At 40.8% G+C, this 21,519-nt stretch overlaps 1 protein-coding gene across 3 annotated transcripts in view; it reads right to left on the bottom strand.

Annotated features, from left to right (window-relative positions):
* Positions 1 to 21,519, bottom strand: part of FAM81A (family with sequence similarity 81 member A) — a 127,391-nt gene that overhangs the window by 16,452 nt on the left and 89,420 nt on the right. For all 3 annotated transcript variants that reach the window (XM_021693802.1, XM_021693801.1, XM_021693803.2), the window contains exons 4-6: positions 21,059 to 21,177; positions 6,262 to 6,391; positions 4,244 to 4,350 (exon numbers count right to left, since the gene is read on the bottom strand). In XM_021693802.1, the coding sequence (XP_021549477.1) occupies positions 4,244 to 4,350; positions 6,262 to 6,391; positions 21,059 to 21,177 (356 nt within the window). The remainder of the gene's footprint in view (positions 1 to 4,243; positions 4,351 to 6,261; positions 6,392 to 21,058; positions 21,178 to 21,519) is intronic.

Here is a 21,519-nt window from a genome sequence, read left to right as displayed (position 1 = left end):
CGGTTAAGCATCTGCTTTTGGCTCAGGTCATGATTCCGGGGTCCAGGGATCGAGCCCCACGTCGGGCTCCCTGCTCAGCGGGGAGCCTGCTTCTCCCTCTCCCTCTGCCTACTGCCCCACCTGCTTGTGCTCTCTCTCTGTCAAATAAATAAATAAAATCTTAAAAAAAAAAAAAGACCTGCTTCATGACCTAACATATGATCTATCCTAGAGAATATTCTATGTGCACTTTTTTTTAAAAGATTTTATTTATTGGGGCGCCTGCCACTCTATCTGTGCTCTCTCTCTCTCTGTCAAATAAATAAATAAAATCTTAAAAAAAAAAAAGATTTTATTTATTTTTGATAGAGAGAGAGAGTGTGTGTACAAGCAGGGGAAGCAGCAGGCAGAAGGAGAGGGAGAAGTAGACTCCCCGCTCAGCAGGGAGCCCGATGTGGGACTCGATCCCAGAACCCGAGGATCATGACCCGAGCCGAAGGCAGACGCTTAACCATCTGAGCCACCCAGGCGCCCCTCTATGTGCACTTAAAAGGAATTTGTATTCTGCTACTGTTGGATGGAAAGTTCTATATATGTCTGTTAGGTTTCTAGTTGGACAGGGCTTCTGCTTCTGCTCTGAGGTCAGGGGGTGGGGGGAAACACTGGCATTCAAGCAGGGCTGCTGGCTGGGCTCCCTGGCCAGATGGGGCTGCTGGGCTAGGCTATATGATCAAACAGAGCCACTAACTGCACTGGGCAATTACCTCTGGTTGGCTGAGGTCTCAGATTGTGTTCCCTGGCTGAGCAGTGCTGCTCTTTGGATTCCATGATTAAGGGCTGCAGGCTGAGCTCCACAACTGCACCTGATCGAGTGGGATCCCAAGCTATGCTTTCCAGACAGATGTTGCTACTGGCTAGCCTCCAGGTTCAGTTGGCTTCATGATCAGACAGCGCCTCAGGCTACGCTCCACAACTGGGCAGGCTTCTGGCTGCGCTGCAGTATGGACGGAGGTTACTGGCCAGGCTCCCTGGTCAGGTGGGGCCAGCAGTGGTACCTCACAGTTGGGTGGGGCTGGCGGCTGGGTTTTGCCATCAGGCAGAATCACTGTCTGGGCTTCATGGTTAGGTAGGGCCCCAGTCTATGTTCTGTTTTGGGGAGGGGTTACTGGCTGGGTTCCCTGCTTGAGCAAGGCTGCAGGCAGTGCTCAACAAGTAAATGGAACTAGTCTGGGCTCCACTTGCTTGGCAGGGCTGTAGGCTGGGCTCTGGAGCTGGGAAGTGCTGGAGGGTGGGCTCCAAGGCCGCCTGGGGTCACTGTTCAGGCTCCCTAATCAGGTGGGGCCAGAGGTTACAGCTTTTATTTTCAAAGATTATTATATTTTCTAGAAGTTCTTTTTGGTTGTTTTCAATTCTGGCTGATCATTTTTGATAATCTCTCATTCCTTAGTCATACTTTTAAAATGTGTGTGTGTGTGTGTGTGTGTGTGTGTACTCACAATACAAATGTCTCACATACAAATGTCTGTGTGTACACATATACTTATTTTATCCAATAATTCCCATATATGCAATATTTAACTGTCTGAATCCTCTTTTTCCTGTTTCTTCTGACTCTATCACTTATGTGGCTTTTTCCCTTGTTTTGTTTTACAATTTCCAATTATATACTTGTATTCCCTAGAACTTCATCTGTTTGTGGGAAGTCTTGAAGACTGAGTATTTTTTTTTTTTAAAGATTTTATTTATTTATTTGAGAGAGAGAGAATGAGAGAGAGCACATGAGAGGGGGGAGGGTCAGAGGGAGAAGCAGACTCCCTGCTGAGCAGGGAGTCCGATGCGGGACTCGATCCCGGGACTCCAGGATCATGACCTGAGCCGAAGGCAGCCACTTAACCAACTGAGCCACCCAGGAGCCCGAAGACTGAGTATTTGCATTTGCTTACACCATGCATCTCAGGCCACTGTGGCCAAACAGGATTATTCTGAGAGTAAATTATCCACTGTGGTTTTCTTCAAGTTGCCTGGGTAATGTGAATTCTAGCTCTAAATCAATATAAAGGCTGTATTGTGGGGGCAGCTGGCTGGCTCCATCAGTAGAGCATATGACTCTTGATCTCGGGGGTTGTGAATTCAAGACCTGTTGGGTGTAGAGCTTATTTTAAAAATAAACAAATAAAATAAATAAATAAAGGCTGTATTGTGGTCCTGAATTTTCAAGGAATATCTTTTATCCCTCTACCGAGAGCCAAGATTTAGACAGGTGAGTTTCCTTAGGCTCTCTTTGTGGAATGGGTTTTTTCCCTACTTCACCCAAACAGGGGTTTACCTTTTGGGTCCCCAATCTGACCTTCTGCCCCAGGCTTTGTCCCCTCTCCCCTGTGAACAGCATTTGTGTCTAGACTTCTAGACTTTAAGTTGTAGGAAGAAAAACAAAGATGTTCATGTCTGCTGACTAGTAATATCTCCTAAGGAAGTAATTTAGAGAGAAAAAAATACCAAGATGTTTATTTTTTTCCTCTGTGATGGAAGGAAGAGGATTGAAGAGATTTTTTTCTGTACTTGGCAAGCTTGTAGGATCTATGAGAAGTGGTGACATAACTCAATGATTATATAAATACAGATAATTAGAGGAAAAGAAACATGCTTTCCATAAGAGAATTCCTGTTAAGTCAGCAACAACCCTGAAACAGCATTAAATATGGTACGATGAGATGTAAGAACCAGGAGGATGATTAATTTAAAATTTCCACACGTCTCTTTGCTGAAATCATCTTTAAAAAATACATTAAGTCAAATACACACACACACACACACACACACAGTGACTACTGGCTCTGCTTTGGCAGGAAAATGCCAAGCTCATGAAGATTCATGATAGGAAAAGATGGATGGTTTTGTGACTGAGCAGAAGGGCAGATGATGAGCTTCACCGTGGGCAAGTACAGTTTAAAGCATCACTGTAACAAAAACGGGAAAGTATAACCCATTATAGGGTGCCAACTGGAACGCTCACAATCACCCTAGCGCACACCTCTCCCACCTGCCCTACTGCAACCACGCCCCCAACTGATGTCCCCATCTCTGCTTCGGCCTGGTCCATTTTCCGATTGCCACCAAGACCATTTAAAAATAGTATATAAATCTTATTCTCTCACCCCATCTGCCCCAAACCCTGCAGCAGCTCCTTACTGCACTAAAGCCAGAGACCAAAGCCCTGCATGTGGTCTACAGGGCCCTGCCCCAGGTCCACCTCCTCCCCAGCCCCCACTTCCCCTCTTTACCTAGTGAAGTTCTTACCTCCCTCTTTACCTAGTGAATTCCATTCATTCTTCAGCTCTTACTTCAAGCACTGCCTCCTGAGGAAGGAGGCCCCACAACCAGGCCTCTGTTATTCGCTCTCAGAGCGCCACTGTATTAGCTTCCTGCAGCTGCGATGACTAATTACCACAACTTGGTGGCTTATTCTTTCATAGTTCTGGAGGTCAGAGGTCTAAAATCAGTTTCACTGGACTAAAGCTGAAGTGCGAGCAGGGGTGGTTCCTTCCGGAAGCTCTCGGGCGGGGGGGGTAGGATCACTGCCTTGCTGTTTTCAGCTGCTGGTGGCCCCTTCCTCACCTTCGAAGTGCATCACTCCCATCTCTTCCTCCGTCATCATGTGCTCTTCTCTCATGACTCTGCCCCTCCTGCCTCCCCCTTACAGACACTCCGGGGGTTACATCGGGTCTCTCCGGTAACCCAGGGTAATCTACACATCCTAAAATCCTTAATCACATCTGCAAAGTCCCTTTTTGCCAGATAAGGTAACATATTCACAGAGACTAGGACATGGTGATATTTGGGAGACAATTATTCAGCCTACCACATCCATGTACCTTTCCTTCAAAGCGATGGCCACCATTAGTAATAATATAGCTTACACTCACGTGAGTCATTATTTGATGAGGGCTCATCCACTCCCTAAACTACAAGCTCCACAAGGATAGGAACAGAGTCTGTTTTTCTTAATTTCTGGATGCTCAGCACCTAGGCCAGCACTCAACGTATATTTACTGAATGACTAGACAGATTATAAGCCAACTACTAAAATCAATAATGAATGTAAAGTGGCAATATGCTCCAAGGAAATTTTTCCTCTTAACTTCCATTATTGTTTTTACTTTGTTTTGTGCAATAAATAAAAACGAAGAGGCAAAAGAACTGGACTATGGAATAGGCTTCTCAAGAACTTCAACCCAAAAAAAAGGTCTGTAAGTTGACTACTTACTTTGTATCCAAAAGTTGAAGCTGGTGGTTACTGTCTCTGTGGGACATCTTCAATTTGGTGCTTTGCTCTGATATCGACAAGTCCACTCTGTTCAAAAGCTGAGAAATCTGGGAAAGAAGCTTTGCTTGTAATATCACATCTGATCTTTTCAGAGGTAACCTCAGATAACATTTAGTAAGCTGTATTCTAGTCCATGACATTAAGATTCAATATAATTTAATCAATTCATTTAGGAGCTCACCTTGTCTTTCCACTTCCATTTCCTATCATACACACTCATCAAAAATCAGGACCAGGAACACTGCCAAAATATTCATTAGGCTCTGAGTACTTAACTTTATAGTTCTCTGATAAACAAGCCTACTTCCTCCCCGGGACCACTATGTCCACCTGCTGGCACAAAATACGATGGGTTTTTTTGTTTTTTTTTTACCTTGGAATTTCTATACGAACGTGGCTGCTAGTCATAGAGAACGGAACTCTTATCACTTAAAATGCCATTAAGGTACCAGATTTACCTCCATATCTAGTCAAGTCCCCAGAAAACAGATTTTGTAAATTATATCCCTCCAACTCATTTTTTTCACTACCTACCCCTTTCCCTTGTCTTTCTACTAAAATTTAATATAAAACTAATCCTATATGAAATGCATTTAGTTGCTGCAAAAGTTATGATGTTCTATATTCCCTTACTTAGAAATTCATGGAACGAGTATTTATTAGACCCAGAACAAAGGAAAAGTATATCTCTTTTTATAGATTTCTATATGTATTTTACTTGGGTTGGCTACTGGGAAGCTTAATATTTCCTAAGCATTTATTTCCTGATGTGATAATTCTGCTCTCACTCATTCTTTGAAAAAAATTATTGGACTTGTTGTTTTGTTGTGGTTTTTTTTTTCATGGCTTTATAATATCTGTTTTTCACATGAGTAGATTTAGATCTTTATTGAATATATTTTGGACACAAGTACTTTGAATCCAGTAAATTGACCAGATGCCCCATTTTACTGGAATGGTCTCTCTTTACATGAAGAATAGCAAGCAGAGCAGATACTGTGGGGCAAATCCTAGAAAACAGGCCCCTTTATGGCAAAGGGAAACTTCGAAGTAGCCAAAAAACAAACTGTAAAATGCCAAGAGTATGGGTTTATGAAATTAATCTGTAAATTTCAAGGTGGAAAACTCTAAGATTCATCAGCCAGCCTACCTTCTAGCTTTGTCTGAATCCTTTTCCACAAAGGACTGTGATGAGGTAGCACACAGCATGAGGCCCAGTGCAGTAACTATTTCCTGAACCAAAACTTGGAACAAGTGGCATATAAAAGAAAGCCTGGGGGCGCCTGGGTGGCTTAGATGGTTAAGCATCTGCCTTTGGCTCAGGTCATGATCTCGGGTCCTGGGATCGAGCCCCGCATCGGGCTCCCTGCTCGGAGGGAAGCCTGCTTCTCTCTCCCCCTCTACCGTTCCCCCTGCTTGTGCTCGCTCGGTCTCTCTGTCAAATAAATAAATAAAATCTTTAAAAAAAAAAAATTAAAGCCTGATCACCTACCTATGCAAGAAGTAGTTTTGGAGCTATAATTTAGAATTTCTGGAATATAGTCATTGTTTTAGGAATGGGGGAAAGAATCTTTAAAAGTAGGACTGTACCAAAAACTCTCGGTGCTTTGCTTGCCATACCCATGAAGGGCCACTGCAGTGAGACAGAGGGAGGAAGAAATAAGGAAAAGATATTCGGGGCGCCTGGTTGGCTCAGGGTCCTGGGATTGAGCCCCACATCGGGCTCTCTGCTCAGTGGGAAGCCTGCTTCTCCCTCTCCCGCTCCCCCTGCTTGTGGTCCCTCTCTTGCTGTGTCTCACTGTGTGCTCTGACAAATAAATAAATAAAATCTTAAAAAAAAAAAAAAAGAGGAGAAGATATGCACATTCTGGGAGCGCTGGCTGGTTTCTCAACACCATGTTATTCTTAGCTAAGAACAAATTACCTATTTTTAAAAGGCTACCTGAAATCGGCCATACCTGTCCCTCTGCATCTTTGATTTTTGTTTCCAAGATAAGTTTGGCAGCTTGCTGTTCTTTGTTCAAGTGCTGGAGCCCCTCGTAAGTTGTTTTGTGCTCTGCAGAGAGTCTGGCTATGCTGGCGTCACATCTGTCCAGGCAAACAACAAAGCTAACTCTTATTAAAGTTTAAAAACAAGCACTGAAGCTTCTTGACGTACTGGAAAATGCATGACCCCACTCCAAGAAACTGTACTATGACTCATTCTTTTACATAGAGGTTCACAGGAATACAGGGAGCTGCCCTCATTATGGTTTTTAAGTTAAACCACAGGGATGTTGCTTAATAAGAGTAGGGATGGAACCATCAAAGTAGCAAAGGCTTTACAGTGCTCATGAGTACAAAACTGTACATGCAGTGAGAGCCCAATGACGAAAGGCTTATACAGTGTGCTGGATGTGGCCTTTACTTTTTGGTAACACCTCCGTCCTTCCAAGTTCTTTGGGTCTTCTTTGGATCTTGGAGGCAACTTCTACCACATTTGAAAGTACTGCTCCTAACCTTTTACTACATCACCTGTGAGGCTGGCTGCTTTGAGTGGGGTCCAGAGCAGGAGAAGGCTCTGCTGCGGGTCCTAGCTGCTCTGCTCCGTGGGCCTGAGAACTTGGCAGTTCTGATGGTGCTCAAAGTATCTGTGGTAGGGAAGCTGTGTGGGGGACCTCTGTCAAACCCTAAGAGCAGTGTCACAGAATAGCCCCCTGGGAATACGGAGCAAAGTCATGCCCTGTTCCAACCCAATCATCCTGCTCTGAGAAGTAGCTGTTGGCTTGCTACTGGGCTCTGGCAGAAACTACATGCCGAAGCATGGGACATTAAGTAACCATGCAACCTGGTCAGTCCGTCGTGAGCACCAAGCTTTAAAGGGAGGCATATGAGTAACACGCCACCTTCAAGGGGGAGGGATACAAAGCCATCAGGCTTAAATAGGTCCCAAAGGCATAAGTAAATTGCATGAGCCCAGACTCCCATGGCATATACCCTTGCTACTGCCAACTTTCCTTCAACTCACACATATGGCCTCTTGAGGAGTTCCTGAGGACCAGGTGGATTGAAGGAGGAAGAGTCAGGCCGGGTTGACGGAAGGTGCCAATATGCTGACACCTTCCAGAAGAAAACTGCTGACACTTCAAAGCCCACTCAGGAGTGGCCCTCAAGGGTATCCAGGAAGGGAAACCCTCACAGTTGGCAGAAGTTCAAACAATGTATCTGAGGATTCATTTTGCCTAGAATAAAACATGGCCAGATGTTCATGGGCATTGGCTAATGGTGAGAGCCACAGAAGAAAGACAGTTGGAGGACTGGTGACAAGGGGAAAGGGTTATATAAATGGATCGCTCAGAATTGACAGAGCAATTTTGTTTCTTGTGAACGCTCTCTGTATCAAAGGGGCAGAAGCCCACAGACTGTACTTCCCAAACAACCTTGCCAGCCAGGTTCTGACTCAGATCCCACCAATGAGTGGCACTTACGCTCCCCTGGCAGGGGCGGGCAGACATGTGGTAAACTGCCCATGTGAGGTTTACGGCCACCTCCAGGCACACTCCTGCAAATCACTTACTTCCATGTTACACGCAGCTAATATTATCAATGTCTCCTTTCTGTGATTCTTGTACATCCTACTTTCCTGGGAGCCAAGAGCAGTTTACTTCCGTTGTTTCCCCAAATCTGCCAGTGGTTTTACAAACTCTAATTTCCTGGATTAAATCCCTTCCTGATAAAATACTTAAAGAGTGGTTTCTGTTTTCTTGACCGAAACTTGATGCATATATAGTCATTAAAATTTCACAAGGAAGCAAACAAAATATTAATCAACTATCTCTGGATCATATGTGATTTTTAAAAAAATTTTCATTCTTTTATAAGTTGTACAACTTTCCTGCAATAAGTATATATAATTTTATGATCAGAAGAATAATTATACAAAGAAAATATTTCGATCAACAGCCGTGTACAAAGAATACATTACAATTTCATGGAATATGCACTAACCTACCATCTTTCCCTCAGCTCCGCATGAAGCAGAAATGAGGCTGGAGCACAAGGAACACAGAGCTAGAGAAATGTGGGTAGAGTCACTGTCATCAAGTGAGGTCAGGTTCAAGGCAATATACAGCAGAAGTAGAGAGGCCGGAGTTGGAACCCCAATCCATAATTCACTCATTCAGTCAATAAGTATTTGTAGGATGACTACTATGTGTCACATGATAATCATACAAAATGAGGACATAGTGGGAATTTTTTTCTTCGGTACACAAACCACACAATCTAGAAATTAAAAAAAAGATTCTCATGCCACTACCATGATAATGTTATTCAGCTTATGTGTATATTTTTTCTGTTATTGATGGAGATCTTATCTGACATTCTGTTCTTGTTCATTATTCCGTGACTCAGACAAATAAGCTCAGAAGATTGGGAACTTGCTGAACAAGTCACTATAAATACACAGACTGAAGAATAAGCCTGTGACTGCTCATAGTCAGAAAATCAGCGGTCTGTGATCTTCCTAAAAGCACTGGGAATGTATTCTTTCAGATGTTTATCTGCACTGGGGCCTCAACGAGGTTTATAAACTGTTTCCTAAATGACTTAGATACTGAAAAGGATCTCACTCACTAAATCATATAAAGTATTTGCAACCAACTATCAAAAACAGCATAGTAACTGATAAAGGTTAAAGTATAAATCTCTCTATAAGTTTGAAAAATAAAATACTGATCTCTAGTTTATAAGCCTGAATAAAGATTAGATGGCATGCTAGTGCTTGGTTAGGCTTTCTAATAAGCTATAAGATTTAACAAATTTACTAATCATTTTGTACTGAAATGTTGCAAATTAAAACTACTACCTGCTCTGTCAGTTAAACATGGTGGACTGAACATATGCCCTCATTTTGGCTCCCTCCTGAAAACCTATCAAGATGACTCCAGATGAATAAAAAGGTGTTAAGTCCAAAAAGACAAAAAAGAATGGGAGGAAAAAAAAATATGGGAGAAAGTAGAAAACAGACAGATGGTGCAGAAGATGGAGCAAAGCGTATGTTTTGCTACAGCTGGTGCTGTAAGCTTGAAGGGCTCCATATCTGAAAACCAACAGACGTAAGAAGTTTTCGTTTCCACAGGGTAAGAGGGGTAAGAACTGGCTCCACTCGTGACAGAACACAGGAACCAGGGTAACCAAAACCAGAGACTTGAGTGGGGCTCCACCAGCTATGGAAAGAAAACAAAACAAAACAAAAAACCTGGATCAAATGAGTTTAAAAGAAATATGTTTAAGACATTGAAAAAAATCAAAGACAGAATAATATCTATCAAGAGAACTCTAAATTATTAAAAAAAAAAATAGGCAGAGAGGAAAGAAGAACAAGTGGGTAAGAGAAAAATGAGAAACCCTAGAAGTATACCACAGTGTCTTCGCAGACCTAACTCTAGACTGGACATGACTGAAGATAGAGTCAGTGAGTTAGAAGACAGTAGCAAGGAGCTCACTCAGAAGGCTACAAAGATAGAGATTAAAAACACGGGAAAATAGCTAAGAGACAAGGAGGACAAATAAAGAGATGCTAACACAGAAAGAGGAGTTGAGAAGTCCCCAAAGATGGAAATGGAGAGAATGGCCTATCTGAGGGGTGAGTGCTGACAGTTTTCTAAAACTGAAGAAGAACATGAGTTTTCAAGTGTTCAGTGAATACAAAGTGGTGTAAGCAAAATAAATAGGGCATAGTGAAATTCTGATAACCTATTACAGATAAAATCTTAAAAGCTACCAGAGACTAAAGACAGGTAACCTACCAAGGACCTACTGTAAGACTGACAGCACACAGTAGGTGTCAGAAGACAGCAGATACCATAATGGTGGAAGACGATAGAGAAACCTCCTTAGGATTGAGGGTAAATAACATATCATCCAAGAAAAAAACGCAAAATAAAGACACAGACCGTTTTAGACATGCAAAGATTAAGAAATGTATTGGCCACAAACCCCAAACTGAAAGAGTCACTAAATCATGTACTTCAGTAAAAAGAAAAGAGTATCCAGGAATGTCTGGCTGGCTCAGTTGGTAGAGTATGTGACTCTTGATCTTTGGATTGTAAATTTGAGCCCCACATTGGGTATAGAGATTACTTAAAAATCTTAAAAAAAAAAAAAAAAAGAAAAAGCACTCAGAGAAAGGAGTGGGATGCAAGAAACAATGGTGAACAAACTGAGATTACTGGTTAATTTATTGTATACGCTGAAGAAAGTAAGCTACCAGCTCAATTATTCCAACCTTAAAAGTCTTTTCTTTGGGGCGCCTGGGTGGCTCAGTTGGTTAAGTGACTGCCTTCGGCTCAGGTCATGATCCTGGAGTCCCGGGATCGAGTCCCGCATCGGGCTACCTGCTCAGCAGGGAGTCTGCTTCTCCCCCTCCCTCTCCCCCCTCTTGTGCTCCTTCTCTCTCTTACTCTCTCTCTCAAATAAATAAATAAAATCTTTAAAAAAAAAAAAAGTCTTTTCTTGGTACTGACTCACATTTACCTGAAGCTGAACAACTTATTTAACTCATTTTGTTAAAATGCTATAATCCTTTTTGGAAGTAACAGAAAAAAAATTAATGGGACATATTTTTTGTAAATATTGACTTAAATACTTAAAAAAAATTTTAAAAATATTTTAAACAATCTGACAAAACTGCATATATGCATTTAAATTTTTTCAATATTCATAGTACAATATACACAATTAAGCAATAATTATGCCATTGTTCTTCTGTATTAGAAATCTTTTTTGAATGTCAATGCCCGATGTTGGAGAAGTTTGTAGAATCAAGGTGTATCACACACTACTGGTGGAAAAATAAATTTTACAAGCTTTCTATAGGGCAACTTGGCAGGATATACCCCAAATATTGAAACATAAAATATTTCCCTGTGCCTTTCAATCTAGTGTCCAGTGAATACAAAGTGGGGTAAGTAAAATTATTAGGTATTAACCCCAAAGAAACAAAGCTGTGAGGAAAAAAAAAAAAAAGGCAAACTAAATATAGTTCTGTATCTGTGTAAATTCCTGCTGTTTAACTTGCTTCAATTTTAGAATACAGACCAAAATCCTTTAAAATGCCCAAAAAAGGTTGCTCCCTACCCTCTAATTTCCAGCATCATCTCACACATCTCTGTCCCTTTTCTCCTCTTCATCTGGCAACACTGATTATATTTCAGGGCTTTGAACTTACCTCACTCCTTCCCACTTCAAGGCCTTGACCCATGGTGTTTTCTGTCTGGAATATTCTTCCCTGACTACTTCACTTGGTTAGTTACTATTCATCCCTTAGAGCTAAGCACACAAGTCACTTCCTTAAGGAAGCCTGCCCAGAGCCCCTAGAGATCAGGCACACCAATTATACAATTCGAGAATGCCCCACATATCTCTTTTGCTGAACTTCTTGTAATTAAAACTTTTTATGATTGTCACTATTTTGGATCTCTTACTCCTTGTTTCATAATATACTCTCATTATTGGTCCATGCATGGCTCACTTTATTCAGTTAATTATTTTTAATAACTGCTCCCATGAAAGTAAGCATTTTGAATCTTGTATCATCATTCCCTTGTTTTCCTATTAAGATAATTAATTAAAAGCCAAGAAACAGACTTTTAACCACAGAGAACAAACTGATGGTTACCAGAAGGGAGATGGGGCGGGTGGGTGAAATAGGGGATGGGGATAAAGGAGTGCACTTGTGATGAGCACCAGGTGATGTATAGAATTCCTGAATCACTGTGTTGTACACCTGAAAGTAATATAACACTGTATGTTAACTATCCTGGAATTAAAATTAAATTGACTTTAGACAATTAACTGCATACACACACGTATGTAAGTACATATATATGTAAATATGTATGTAAATATATATGTACATATATAATAGCATGCATATTTCTCAAAAGTATGTATACGTATGTTTTAGTTGAATTTAACTTTTACAAAAGGCATTATGTCATATGCAATATTTTGGTACTTATTTTTTCCACTTATTATATTGCTAAGACTCATCTATATTGCCATATACCACTGTAGTTCATTTTGACAATAGAATAACATTCTACTGTTTGTTACAATTTATTTGCCCATACTCCCATTGATGGGCACTTTGGGTTATTTCAGTGTTTTGCTATTGTGAATGATGCTGTTGTGAACAGGACCCCTTGTGGTACAAGAATTTCTCTTATGCAGAAATTGATGGATCATGGATATGGGATGTTCAACACTGGAAATGTTCAATATCAGACTCCACTAACTCATACTCCCAGCAATGCATAAGAGCTCCTAAGAAGCTACAACCTATCTAAATGCTTGGCATTTTTAGATGTTTCAGATGCCAGTCAACTGTGTAAAAAAACATTCTGTTGTGTTTCTGAATTTTCATTTCCACATCAACCATAGATGTTAAATCTCTTCACATGTTTATTGACCAATTATGTTTCTGCTTTGGTAAAATGTCATTCACTTTTCTTACCCATTGTTATGCTGGGTTGTTCTAATTATTCTTATTAATTTGTAGGAAGTCTTTATATGTTCTTAATACTAATCCTTTACCAGCCAATATCTTCCACAGTTTGTAATATCTCCTTTTTGTCTTTAAAGGGTCTTTGGATGAGCAATGTTTTAAATTTTAATATCAAATCCATCAATGCTTTTTATGTCAAGAAAAAATCCTCCCCTACCTAAAGGTTGAAAAGATATTCATCTATATTTTTCTATTGAAAATTTTTAAGTCTGATGGACATTGGGGAGGGTGTGTGTTATAATGAGCACTGGGTATTATATAAGACTGATGAATTGTGCACAGACCTGTACCCCTGAAACAAATAAAACATTATATATTAATTAATTGAATTTAAATTAAAAAAAAATTTTTTTTTTAAAAGATTTATTTATTTGACAGAGAGACACAGCGAGAGAGGGAACACAAGCAGGGGGAGTGGGAGAGGGAGAAGCAGGCTTCCCGCCGAACAGGGAGCCCGATGCGGGGCTCGATCCCAGGACCCTGGGATCATGACCTGAGTCAAAGGCAGATGCTTAACGACTGAGCCACCCAGGCGCCCCTTAAAAAATTTTTTTTAATAAATAAATAAGGGAAGCAAAACTTAGAAACCCCCAACAAGAAAAATATAACAAAGTTTTTAAGTCTTATTTTTAGCATTTAAGCCCTTTCCCCATCCAGAGCTGATTTTGTATCTGGTATGAGGTAGGAAAAAAATTATTATTTTTTGACATGGATAATATATTTTTCAGCTCCATTCATTGAGCAATCCCTCCTTTCTCCACGGATCTGCTGCCATCTACGACACATATCAAAGTCCCACACATTGTGGTTCAATTTGCATACTCTCTATTCTATTCCATTGTTCACTTTTTCTATCCCAAAGCCAAGAGCACATAGTTTCATAACAAGTCTTGCGATCAGGTTAGGCAATTCTCCCCTCCCTGGCCATGTTCAGAAGCAGCCTGGATATTTTCTGACTCTTAACCCTTACATATAAACATTAGGGTCATTTTATCAAGTTCAATTTAACACTCTTTTGGGATATTAACTGGAATTTCACTGATTCTGAAAATCAATTTGGAAGAATTGATATCTTTAAAAATATTAAGACTTCCTACCCTTGAATATATCTATCTCCATTTACTTATGTTTTCTTATTATTTCTTAATCAAATTTTTAAAAATTTTCCCTATAGCAGTCTTGAACAATTTTTGTTAGATTTCTGCCTAGTTATTATATATTCTCTGATTTTATTTTAAGTATGTTTTCTAGGTATTTGCTATTGTTTTATAGTAAGGAAACTGACTTTTGTGTATTAATATATCTACCCACCTTGCTAAGTACACATTAACAGATCAAAAGAGAAGAATATCTGACTTGAACGGATGCAAAAAACAGTACAAATTCATAGATTCTTAATGAATTAGGAATGTAAAAAAACTTACTTAATCTGATAAATCTATGTTTAAAAAAAAAAAAAAACTAGAGCAGGGGCACCTGGCTGGCTCAGTCAGTTGAGTGAGCAACTCTTGGTTTCAGCTTGGGTCATGATCTCAGGGTCCTGGGATCCAGCCCCGTGTTAGGCTCCGTGCTCAGCATGGAATCTGCTTGGAATTCTCTCTCTCCCTCTCCTTCTGCCCTTCCCCACTGCTAGTGCATTCTCTTTCTCTTTAAAATAAATAAGTAAAGTTAAAAAAAAAAAAAAACTACAGCAATTATCATTCAAAATGGAAGAACACTGGAAGAATTTCATTAAAGTAAAAACCAAGAGAAAGATGCCCCCAATCACAACATCTACTTAACACTGTATTGGAGGGTTTAGCCATTGCAAAATGACAACAAAAAGAGACTAAGGATACAAGGATCAGAAAAGAAGAAATAAAATTGTCATTATTTACAGATGATATGATTTCTATAGAAAACTCCAAACATCTACAAATAAATTATTCAAATCATAAGTGAAATTAAATAATTGTTTTGCAGTAAGTTTGATGTCTATCTCCCCTACTAGATAGAATATAAATTGCAAGCAAGAGGGATAATATCTGCCCTTTTCATCACAAAAACCCGTGTCCAGTACATTGCTTTGCATGCAGTAGAGGCTCAATAAATATTATTAAATGAGTGAACATAAAGAATATTTACTATGTACCATGCACTGTGCAAGATCCTTGATACGTATTACTTCATCCCCATTTCACAAATGATGGTTAAAAATAATACCAAATACAGACCCTTCTTTTTTGAGTTCATAATTTTTTATCAAAATATTTAAATCTGGGGCGCCTGGGTGGCTCAGTCAGTTAAGCAGCTGCCTTCAGCTCAGGTCATGATCCCAGGGTCCTGGGATCGAGCCCCGCATCGGACTCCCTGCTCAGCGGGAAGCCTGCTTCTCCCTCTGCCTGCCACTTCCCCTGCTTGTGCTCTCTCTCTCTCTCTGTGTCAAATAAATAAATAAAAAATTAAAAAAAATTTAAATCTTATTTGGGGACATCTGAGGTTTGAACATACCATGAAATAAAAAAAATATAGAAAGGCTTTATTTTCTAATCCAAACACAGCTTTCCGGTTAGAAACTGTCAGATATCACTACATCAGACCAGTTTCATTATCTTTGCAGAGCTGTTTGAGGGACAGACTAAGTTTGAAAAAGTTATTTAGAAAGGTCTCAAAATTATCCTGATGTTCGTGGCTCACTGATTTTCACTAGCTATAGCTTGGCTTCAGTATTACTTCTCACTTGGAAACACAAATACTACAACATAAATTTCCATTAACACCAAGGAGTAGTTACATAGATTAAATTATGGCACCCCCACACAGCAGGACACTCCATATCCAAGGAAGTAGTATGCTAGATCTATGTGCATACTTGAAGAAAGCCCGCAATATATTGCTATGCAGGAGCACTGAAGTTGCAGAATAATATATATAATACTTTGTAAAATTAAAATCACACTGTTAGGTAATTGTTATGCTGCAAACCATCATATTACTATGATGATAAATTATTACCTTATAACTATGTATGAGAAAGTCTAAAAGGACAGACAGCAAGCTGCTAACATTAGTTACCTGTAAGGAGTAAAACAGAGCAAGGGGCTGGTGAGCCTTCATTTTTTTATGTTATATATTTCATAATGTTTCTGACTATTTATTACCAGCACATTTCACTTCTATGCCTTTATAAATAAGGGGACAGGGCGCCTGGGTGGCTCAGTTGGTTAAGCGACTGCCTTCGGCTCAGGTCATGATCCTGGAGTCCCTGGATCGAGTCCCGCATCGGGCTCCCTGCTCGGCGGGGAGCCTGCTTCTCCCTCTGACCCTCCCCCCTCTCATGTGCTCTCTGTCTCTCTCATTCTCTCTGTCTCAAATAAATAAATAAAATCTTTAAAAAAAAATAAATAAATAAATAAATAAATAAGGGGACAAACCAGTGGGGGGGGGGGGGGCCGCGGGGTGTGTGTGTGCAGGGTAGGATACCAAAGCCTGCCATCAGAAAGCACACACAGTGGAATCCACTCCCGTTTTCTTATGTTAAAAACAAAGTTATCCTTACTCTCAAATATTTCAGGGAAAAAAACTTACATATGAAAGAATAATAAAGTAAATGGAACAAAATGTTAACACTTGTGAATCTTGCAAATTTTCTGTAGGTTTCAAATTATTTCAAAATAAATAAATAGATAAATAAGAAAAAAGGGGGAAGCTATATAGCTATCTTAGCTAATATCGAATTCTTGTCTTAAAAAAAAAACACTCATAAAAGACAGCCTCAGGGTTCTAAATATAGCTGTGTGCATGGCTCAACAGCTTTTGTTAAACAAGAATTCACAATGAATCTGACCAGTTGCCCTATTTTATCCCAATGTTATATTATAGATGAACCAATAATGTAGTCATTCCAAAATTTCCCCTTTCAGGTCTTTAGATAGCTGTCTTCCAGGTGCAGCTCTTGGTTGTGGCCCTCCTGTGGCAGAGTAACCTTTCACCTGGTTATCAGATCAATGGTGGGGACGTGGTCAGAAGTCCATCAACAGAGTCCCAAAGGTCTAGCAATGGACGTGACCAGGCAACATGCTTAAGCAGAACGTCTCTTATAGTTTGTGACATGGTGGCCTAGCGCACCAAAGGCAGTGACATTTAAAACATTAAGTTGTTCATATTCCATATTATTATTACCTATAATATATAATAATCCCTGCATATATACACAATTAAGCCCTTAACGGCAGACAATAATTTAATTGAATCAGATTGTAGAGCAATTTATGTCACAGGGTATTGTCAAAAACAGTAGAGGGCACCTGGGTGGCGCAGTCGGTTGTGTCCGATTCTTGGTTTCAGCTCAGGTCATGATCTCATGGTCGTGAGACTGAGCCCCACGTCAGACTCCACGCTCAGTGCAAGTCTGCTTGAGATTCTCTCTCCCTCTCCTCTGCCCCTCCTGTTCATTCTCTCTCCCCCGACCCAATAAATAATAAATAAATAAATCTATCTTTAAAAAACAAACAACAAACAAACAGTAGAGCAATTTACCAGCAATTAATGGAGCCTAAGATCTGGGTGTGATACCTGCAGAGGCCGCCAGCTTAATAAAAGATCGGGGAAAGAGACAGTCAAAGAGAGTCCTGCTAAAACCACTGTCTTCACAGGATGACTGAGCACCAGATGCTTTATTTTGCAGGGGAAACAGACATCACTAAAATAACCCAGCCAAGTCACTAAACAACAACAAAAGCAAACGGGGGTAGGGGCTTGTCAACATCCAGGATTGCTATGCTATATTACCTAAAATGTCCAGTTTTTAATGAAAATTATGAGACACACAAAGACACCAGAAAATGTGAACTAAACACGGAATAAAAGCAGGAAAAGAAACTGCCAGTGAGAGGGAACAGGTGTCAGATTTAAAAGACACAGACTTCAAGGCAGCCATAATAAATGTGGGATGATCAAAGAAATAGAGAAAACACCCTTTAAGAAGTAAAGGAAGGTAAAAAAAAAAAAAAAGAAGTAAAGGAAGGTATAATGACAAAGTCTCATCAAATAGAGAATATCAACAAAGAGACAGAAATAATTTCTTAAAAGGACCAAATGGACCCAATCAAGAAAATGAAAAGAAAACCCTTAGAAAGGGGGAAAACTTTTTCAGCTCAGATATCTGATAAGTGAACTGAATCTAGAATATATAAAGAACTCCTACTGCTCAATAATAAAAAGACAATTAATCCACTTAAAAATGGGCAAAGGATCTGAATAAACAGTTCTCCAAGGAAGACGTATGAATGACCAATAAGCACGCTGAATGATGTTCAGCACCATTAGTAGGGAAATGCAAATCAAAACCACAAGACAGGGAGCCTGGGTGGCTCAGTCATTAAGCGTCTGCCTTTGGCTCGGGTCACGATCCCAGCGTCCTGGGATCGAGCTCCGCATCGGGCTCCCTGCTCAGCGGGGAGCCTGCTTCTCCCTCTCCCCACCCCCCACTCGTGCTCTCTCTCACTATCTCTCTCTCTCAAATAAATAAAATCTTTAAAAAAAAAAAAGGGTTAAATATAGAGTCACCACATTACACAACAATTACACTCCTAGGTATATATATATCCAAGAGAAATGAAAACATATGGCCACACAGAAACTTGTATGTGAATGTTCGTGGCAGCATTATTTATAAGAGCCTAAGATTTTTAATCTGATGATGTCTAATTTATCTCTTTTTTCCTGTGCACCTGGACTTGCTTACCTTGAGGGAATTTGTGCGTCTGCCTCAGTCTGAAGCTATTTCTCCTCTAAGGCTCTGACGCCACAAAAAAAGACCTTGTAGAGGAAACTGGAAGTGGCCGCTGAGCAGAAGGCCAAGTAAAGGACCAACTGTTCCAGTAGGAACGGGAAAGCTGAACTCCCTTAGCTCCACTTTAGGGGGAGGGGAAACCCTCTGAGAAAGTCCTGTTCAGAGTGTGCCACTCTTAGTGGGGTAAGGGCGTCTCTCTCCTCCAGCAGAATCACAGGGGAAGCCGCGGGGCCTGCTTCCTATCAGTGAATCACCAGTGGATCCATAAACGCTAGAAAATAAAACCTGAAACAATACAGAAGCCTAATAATTTAAGACTATCACTTAAAAAATTCATACCCCTGGGGTGCCCGGGTGGCACAGTCGATTGAGCATCCGACTCTTGGTTTTGGCTCTGGTCGTGATCTCAGGGTCGTGAGATCCAGCCCTGTGCCGAGTCCTACATCGGGCTCTGCATTCAGCATGGAGTCTGCTTAAGATTCTTTCTCCCTCTCCCTCTGCCCCTCCCCTGCTCACACACTCTCTCTCTCTCTCTCAAATGAATAAATAAACCTTAAAAAAAAAAAAAAAAACTTATACTCCTCCAATTCAATGCAAGAAAGCCAAAACCTCGCCAATGAATTTTTTTTCACGTAAGTTGATTTCAACAACAAGTCTCATTAGCATTCCAGGGAAAGACTGGTAGAGCCACAAAACAAAGCAAAAATAGGGGGTGCTCACAAATGTGTGTGATTGTTTCAGAGTAAAGTATTTGTTACAGAGAGGGAACCTGCAGGGTAGAGAAGTTAGTAAGAAACTGCAGAGGAAAAATGTAAAATTCCTGAAAATATTTCAAGGTCATCTCTCCATTTTGTAATTGGAACCAGCTTCATGAGGATAATTTCACGGCTGCTGTCCTTGTGGTAATAAGCGCTCCCTCGTGTTACGTGTTCACTCCATGCCATGCCCTGTGCTAGGCCTCGTCCATATTTGGCCCCACTTAATCTTCATCTGCAACTAAAGTGCATAGGCAGATCCTCAAATTTTCCAGAAGTCCCTGCTCTGCCCTGTATCTCTGAAGCCCTTCTAATTCCTCACTTTTCTGGGAGGTATCGCAGAAAGGGGTTGCTTCTAAGCCAATCTCCACCAAAAGAATCCAGGTTTTTCAGTCCTGTTACAGTGATTTTCTAGATCATTAATTCATCCAAACAAACATTTATTGAGTATCTACTCTTTTCCAGAGAACTGTTCTATGCACACATGTTACAAAAGTAAAAGATACGGTACTCTGTCCCAAGACAGTGAAGAAAACAGACAGATTCAATAGAACAGAATGCTAGGGGAGCTCAGGAGAGTGGGCTATCAGGGAAGACTTCCTGGAGGAGGCAACATTGGAGCTGAACTTGAAAGGCTGACTAGAAGTTAGAAAAAAGGGGGAAAAGGCATGCTGAGGCAAGAACAGCATGTGCAAAGGTACACAGATAGGAGAGCATGGCCCATTCAGGGAATAACAAATAGCGGATCACTGCTGAAAGATACAGTGCCAAGGGTGAGAGAGATAAGGAGGTCAGTGGGGTTCACCACAAAGGGTCATACCAAGAAGACTGGAGCTGACCCAAATGAGAATAGAAAACCACACAACTAGGCCTACATTCAATCCACAGAGCCCTGTGCTGAGACTGATGTTCACCTACCAGACCCAAACAAACATGCCCAGCATTCAAGGCCCTTCATGTGCTGTCTGCACAAATACCCCAACACTACCCTCCTCTCCTCCACAGAGGCTTTGGATCCTGTGGGTCCTGTTCTTTCTTCCATCCAACCCTTTACAGACCACCCTCATTTTCACATCAGCCTGATTCGAACAGCTCCCGAGTAGACTTGTACTTGACTCTTAACGGCAGCAGAGGGCAGAAGCGGCCCATAAATATTTTAGAAATCGTACATTTTCAACAGGTTCCTGGGTGACTCCAATGCTGCGTCCACAGAGCATGCTTTCGGTAGCAAGGGGATGGAACAGCAACTTCTATACCATCTGAGGTCAAAGATCTCTTTTTCTAAATTTCTAATCTATGGCAGACCAATATTTTCAGAAAATAAAATAAAAATAAATTACAAGGAAAATGAAAATTTTAAAAGAGACACAAAATGTAAGTCTCAACTTTCTCTTATTGGGGTCAATAAACATAATATTTCGAATGCCAAATTACACAGGTCAGCTACGCTCTCCCAACCTTTACTTCCCTGAACACAGCACCAATTGCAGCAACATAAGAAATTATGGCATGCTCATAATCAGGTGTAACTTCTACCTTAGATTTTACGGGCAAAGGAGGGGATATACTAGAAGAATGCAAAGAATTTACTTTGGGGCTTTGTGAATATATACTTTGCGAAGTGGAGTTGATGAAAAACAGCCCTTGACAGATACAGTCCCACATATCCGACCACCTACCTTGCCACTCTTCCCCGAAGGTCTCCCAAACCGGAGAGCTGACGCATCTCCAGAGTCTTTAAGGCAGAATTCGTTCCGTAGCTGATGTTGTCCCGGGCCCGGATCTGCTCCTGGAGTACCTGGGCAACACAAAAAACCACCAAGAGGGTCATCTGAGAATGTACATGCTGCCACAAAAGAATTTTATACTTTTGGCAAAAATAATAACATTTAACAGCATTCGTAAGAGGCTCCTTTTTAACAGCCACCTGATATACACGTATACAGAGAAGCAGGGGCTTAGAGAGACCTCAGAGATCTCACACAGACCCAGTCCCTTAATCTGCCACTAAAAACCCTGAGACTTGGATGTCACGTGACTTGGTGGAGCGCCGCCCCCCGCCCCACCTCTCCTGCTGCTGTAGGACGGGGCAAAGCTCAGACTAGGACTAAGACCCTGGACATTTGCTATACAGTTCAGA

This window comes from Neomonachus schauinslandi, chromosome 9 (genome assembly GCF_002201575.2).
Source record: "Neomonachus schauinslandi chromosome 9, ASM220157v2, whole genome shotgun sequence".
Classification (NCBI taxonomy): domain Eukaryota; kingdom Metazoa; phylum Chordata; class Mammalia; order Carnivora; family Phocidae; genus Neomonachus; species Neomonachus schauinslandi.
The sequence above is the reverse complement of the archived record's forward strand: the minus strand, read 5'-3'. Positions and strand labels throughout refer to the sequence as shown.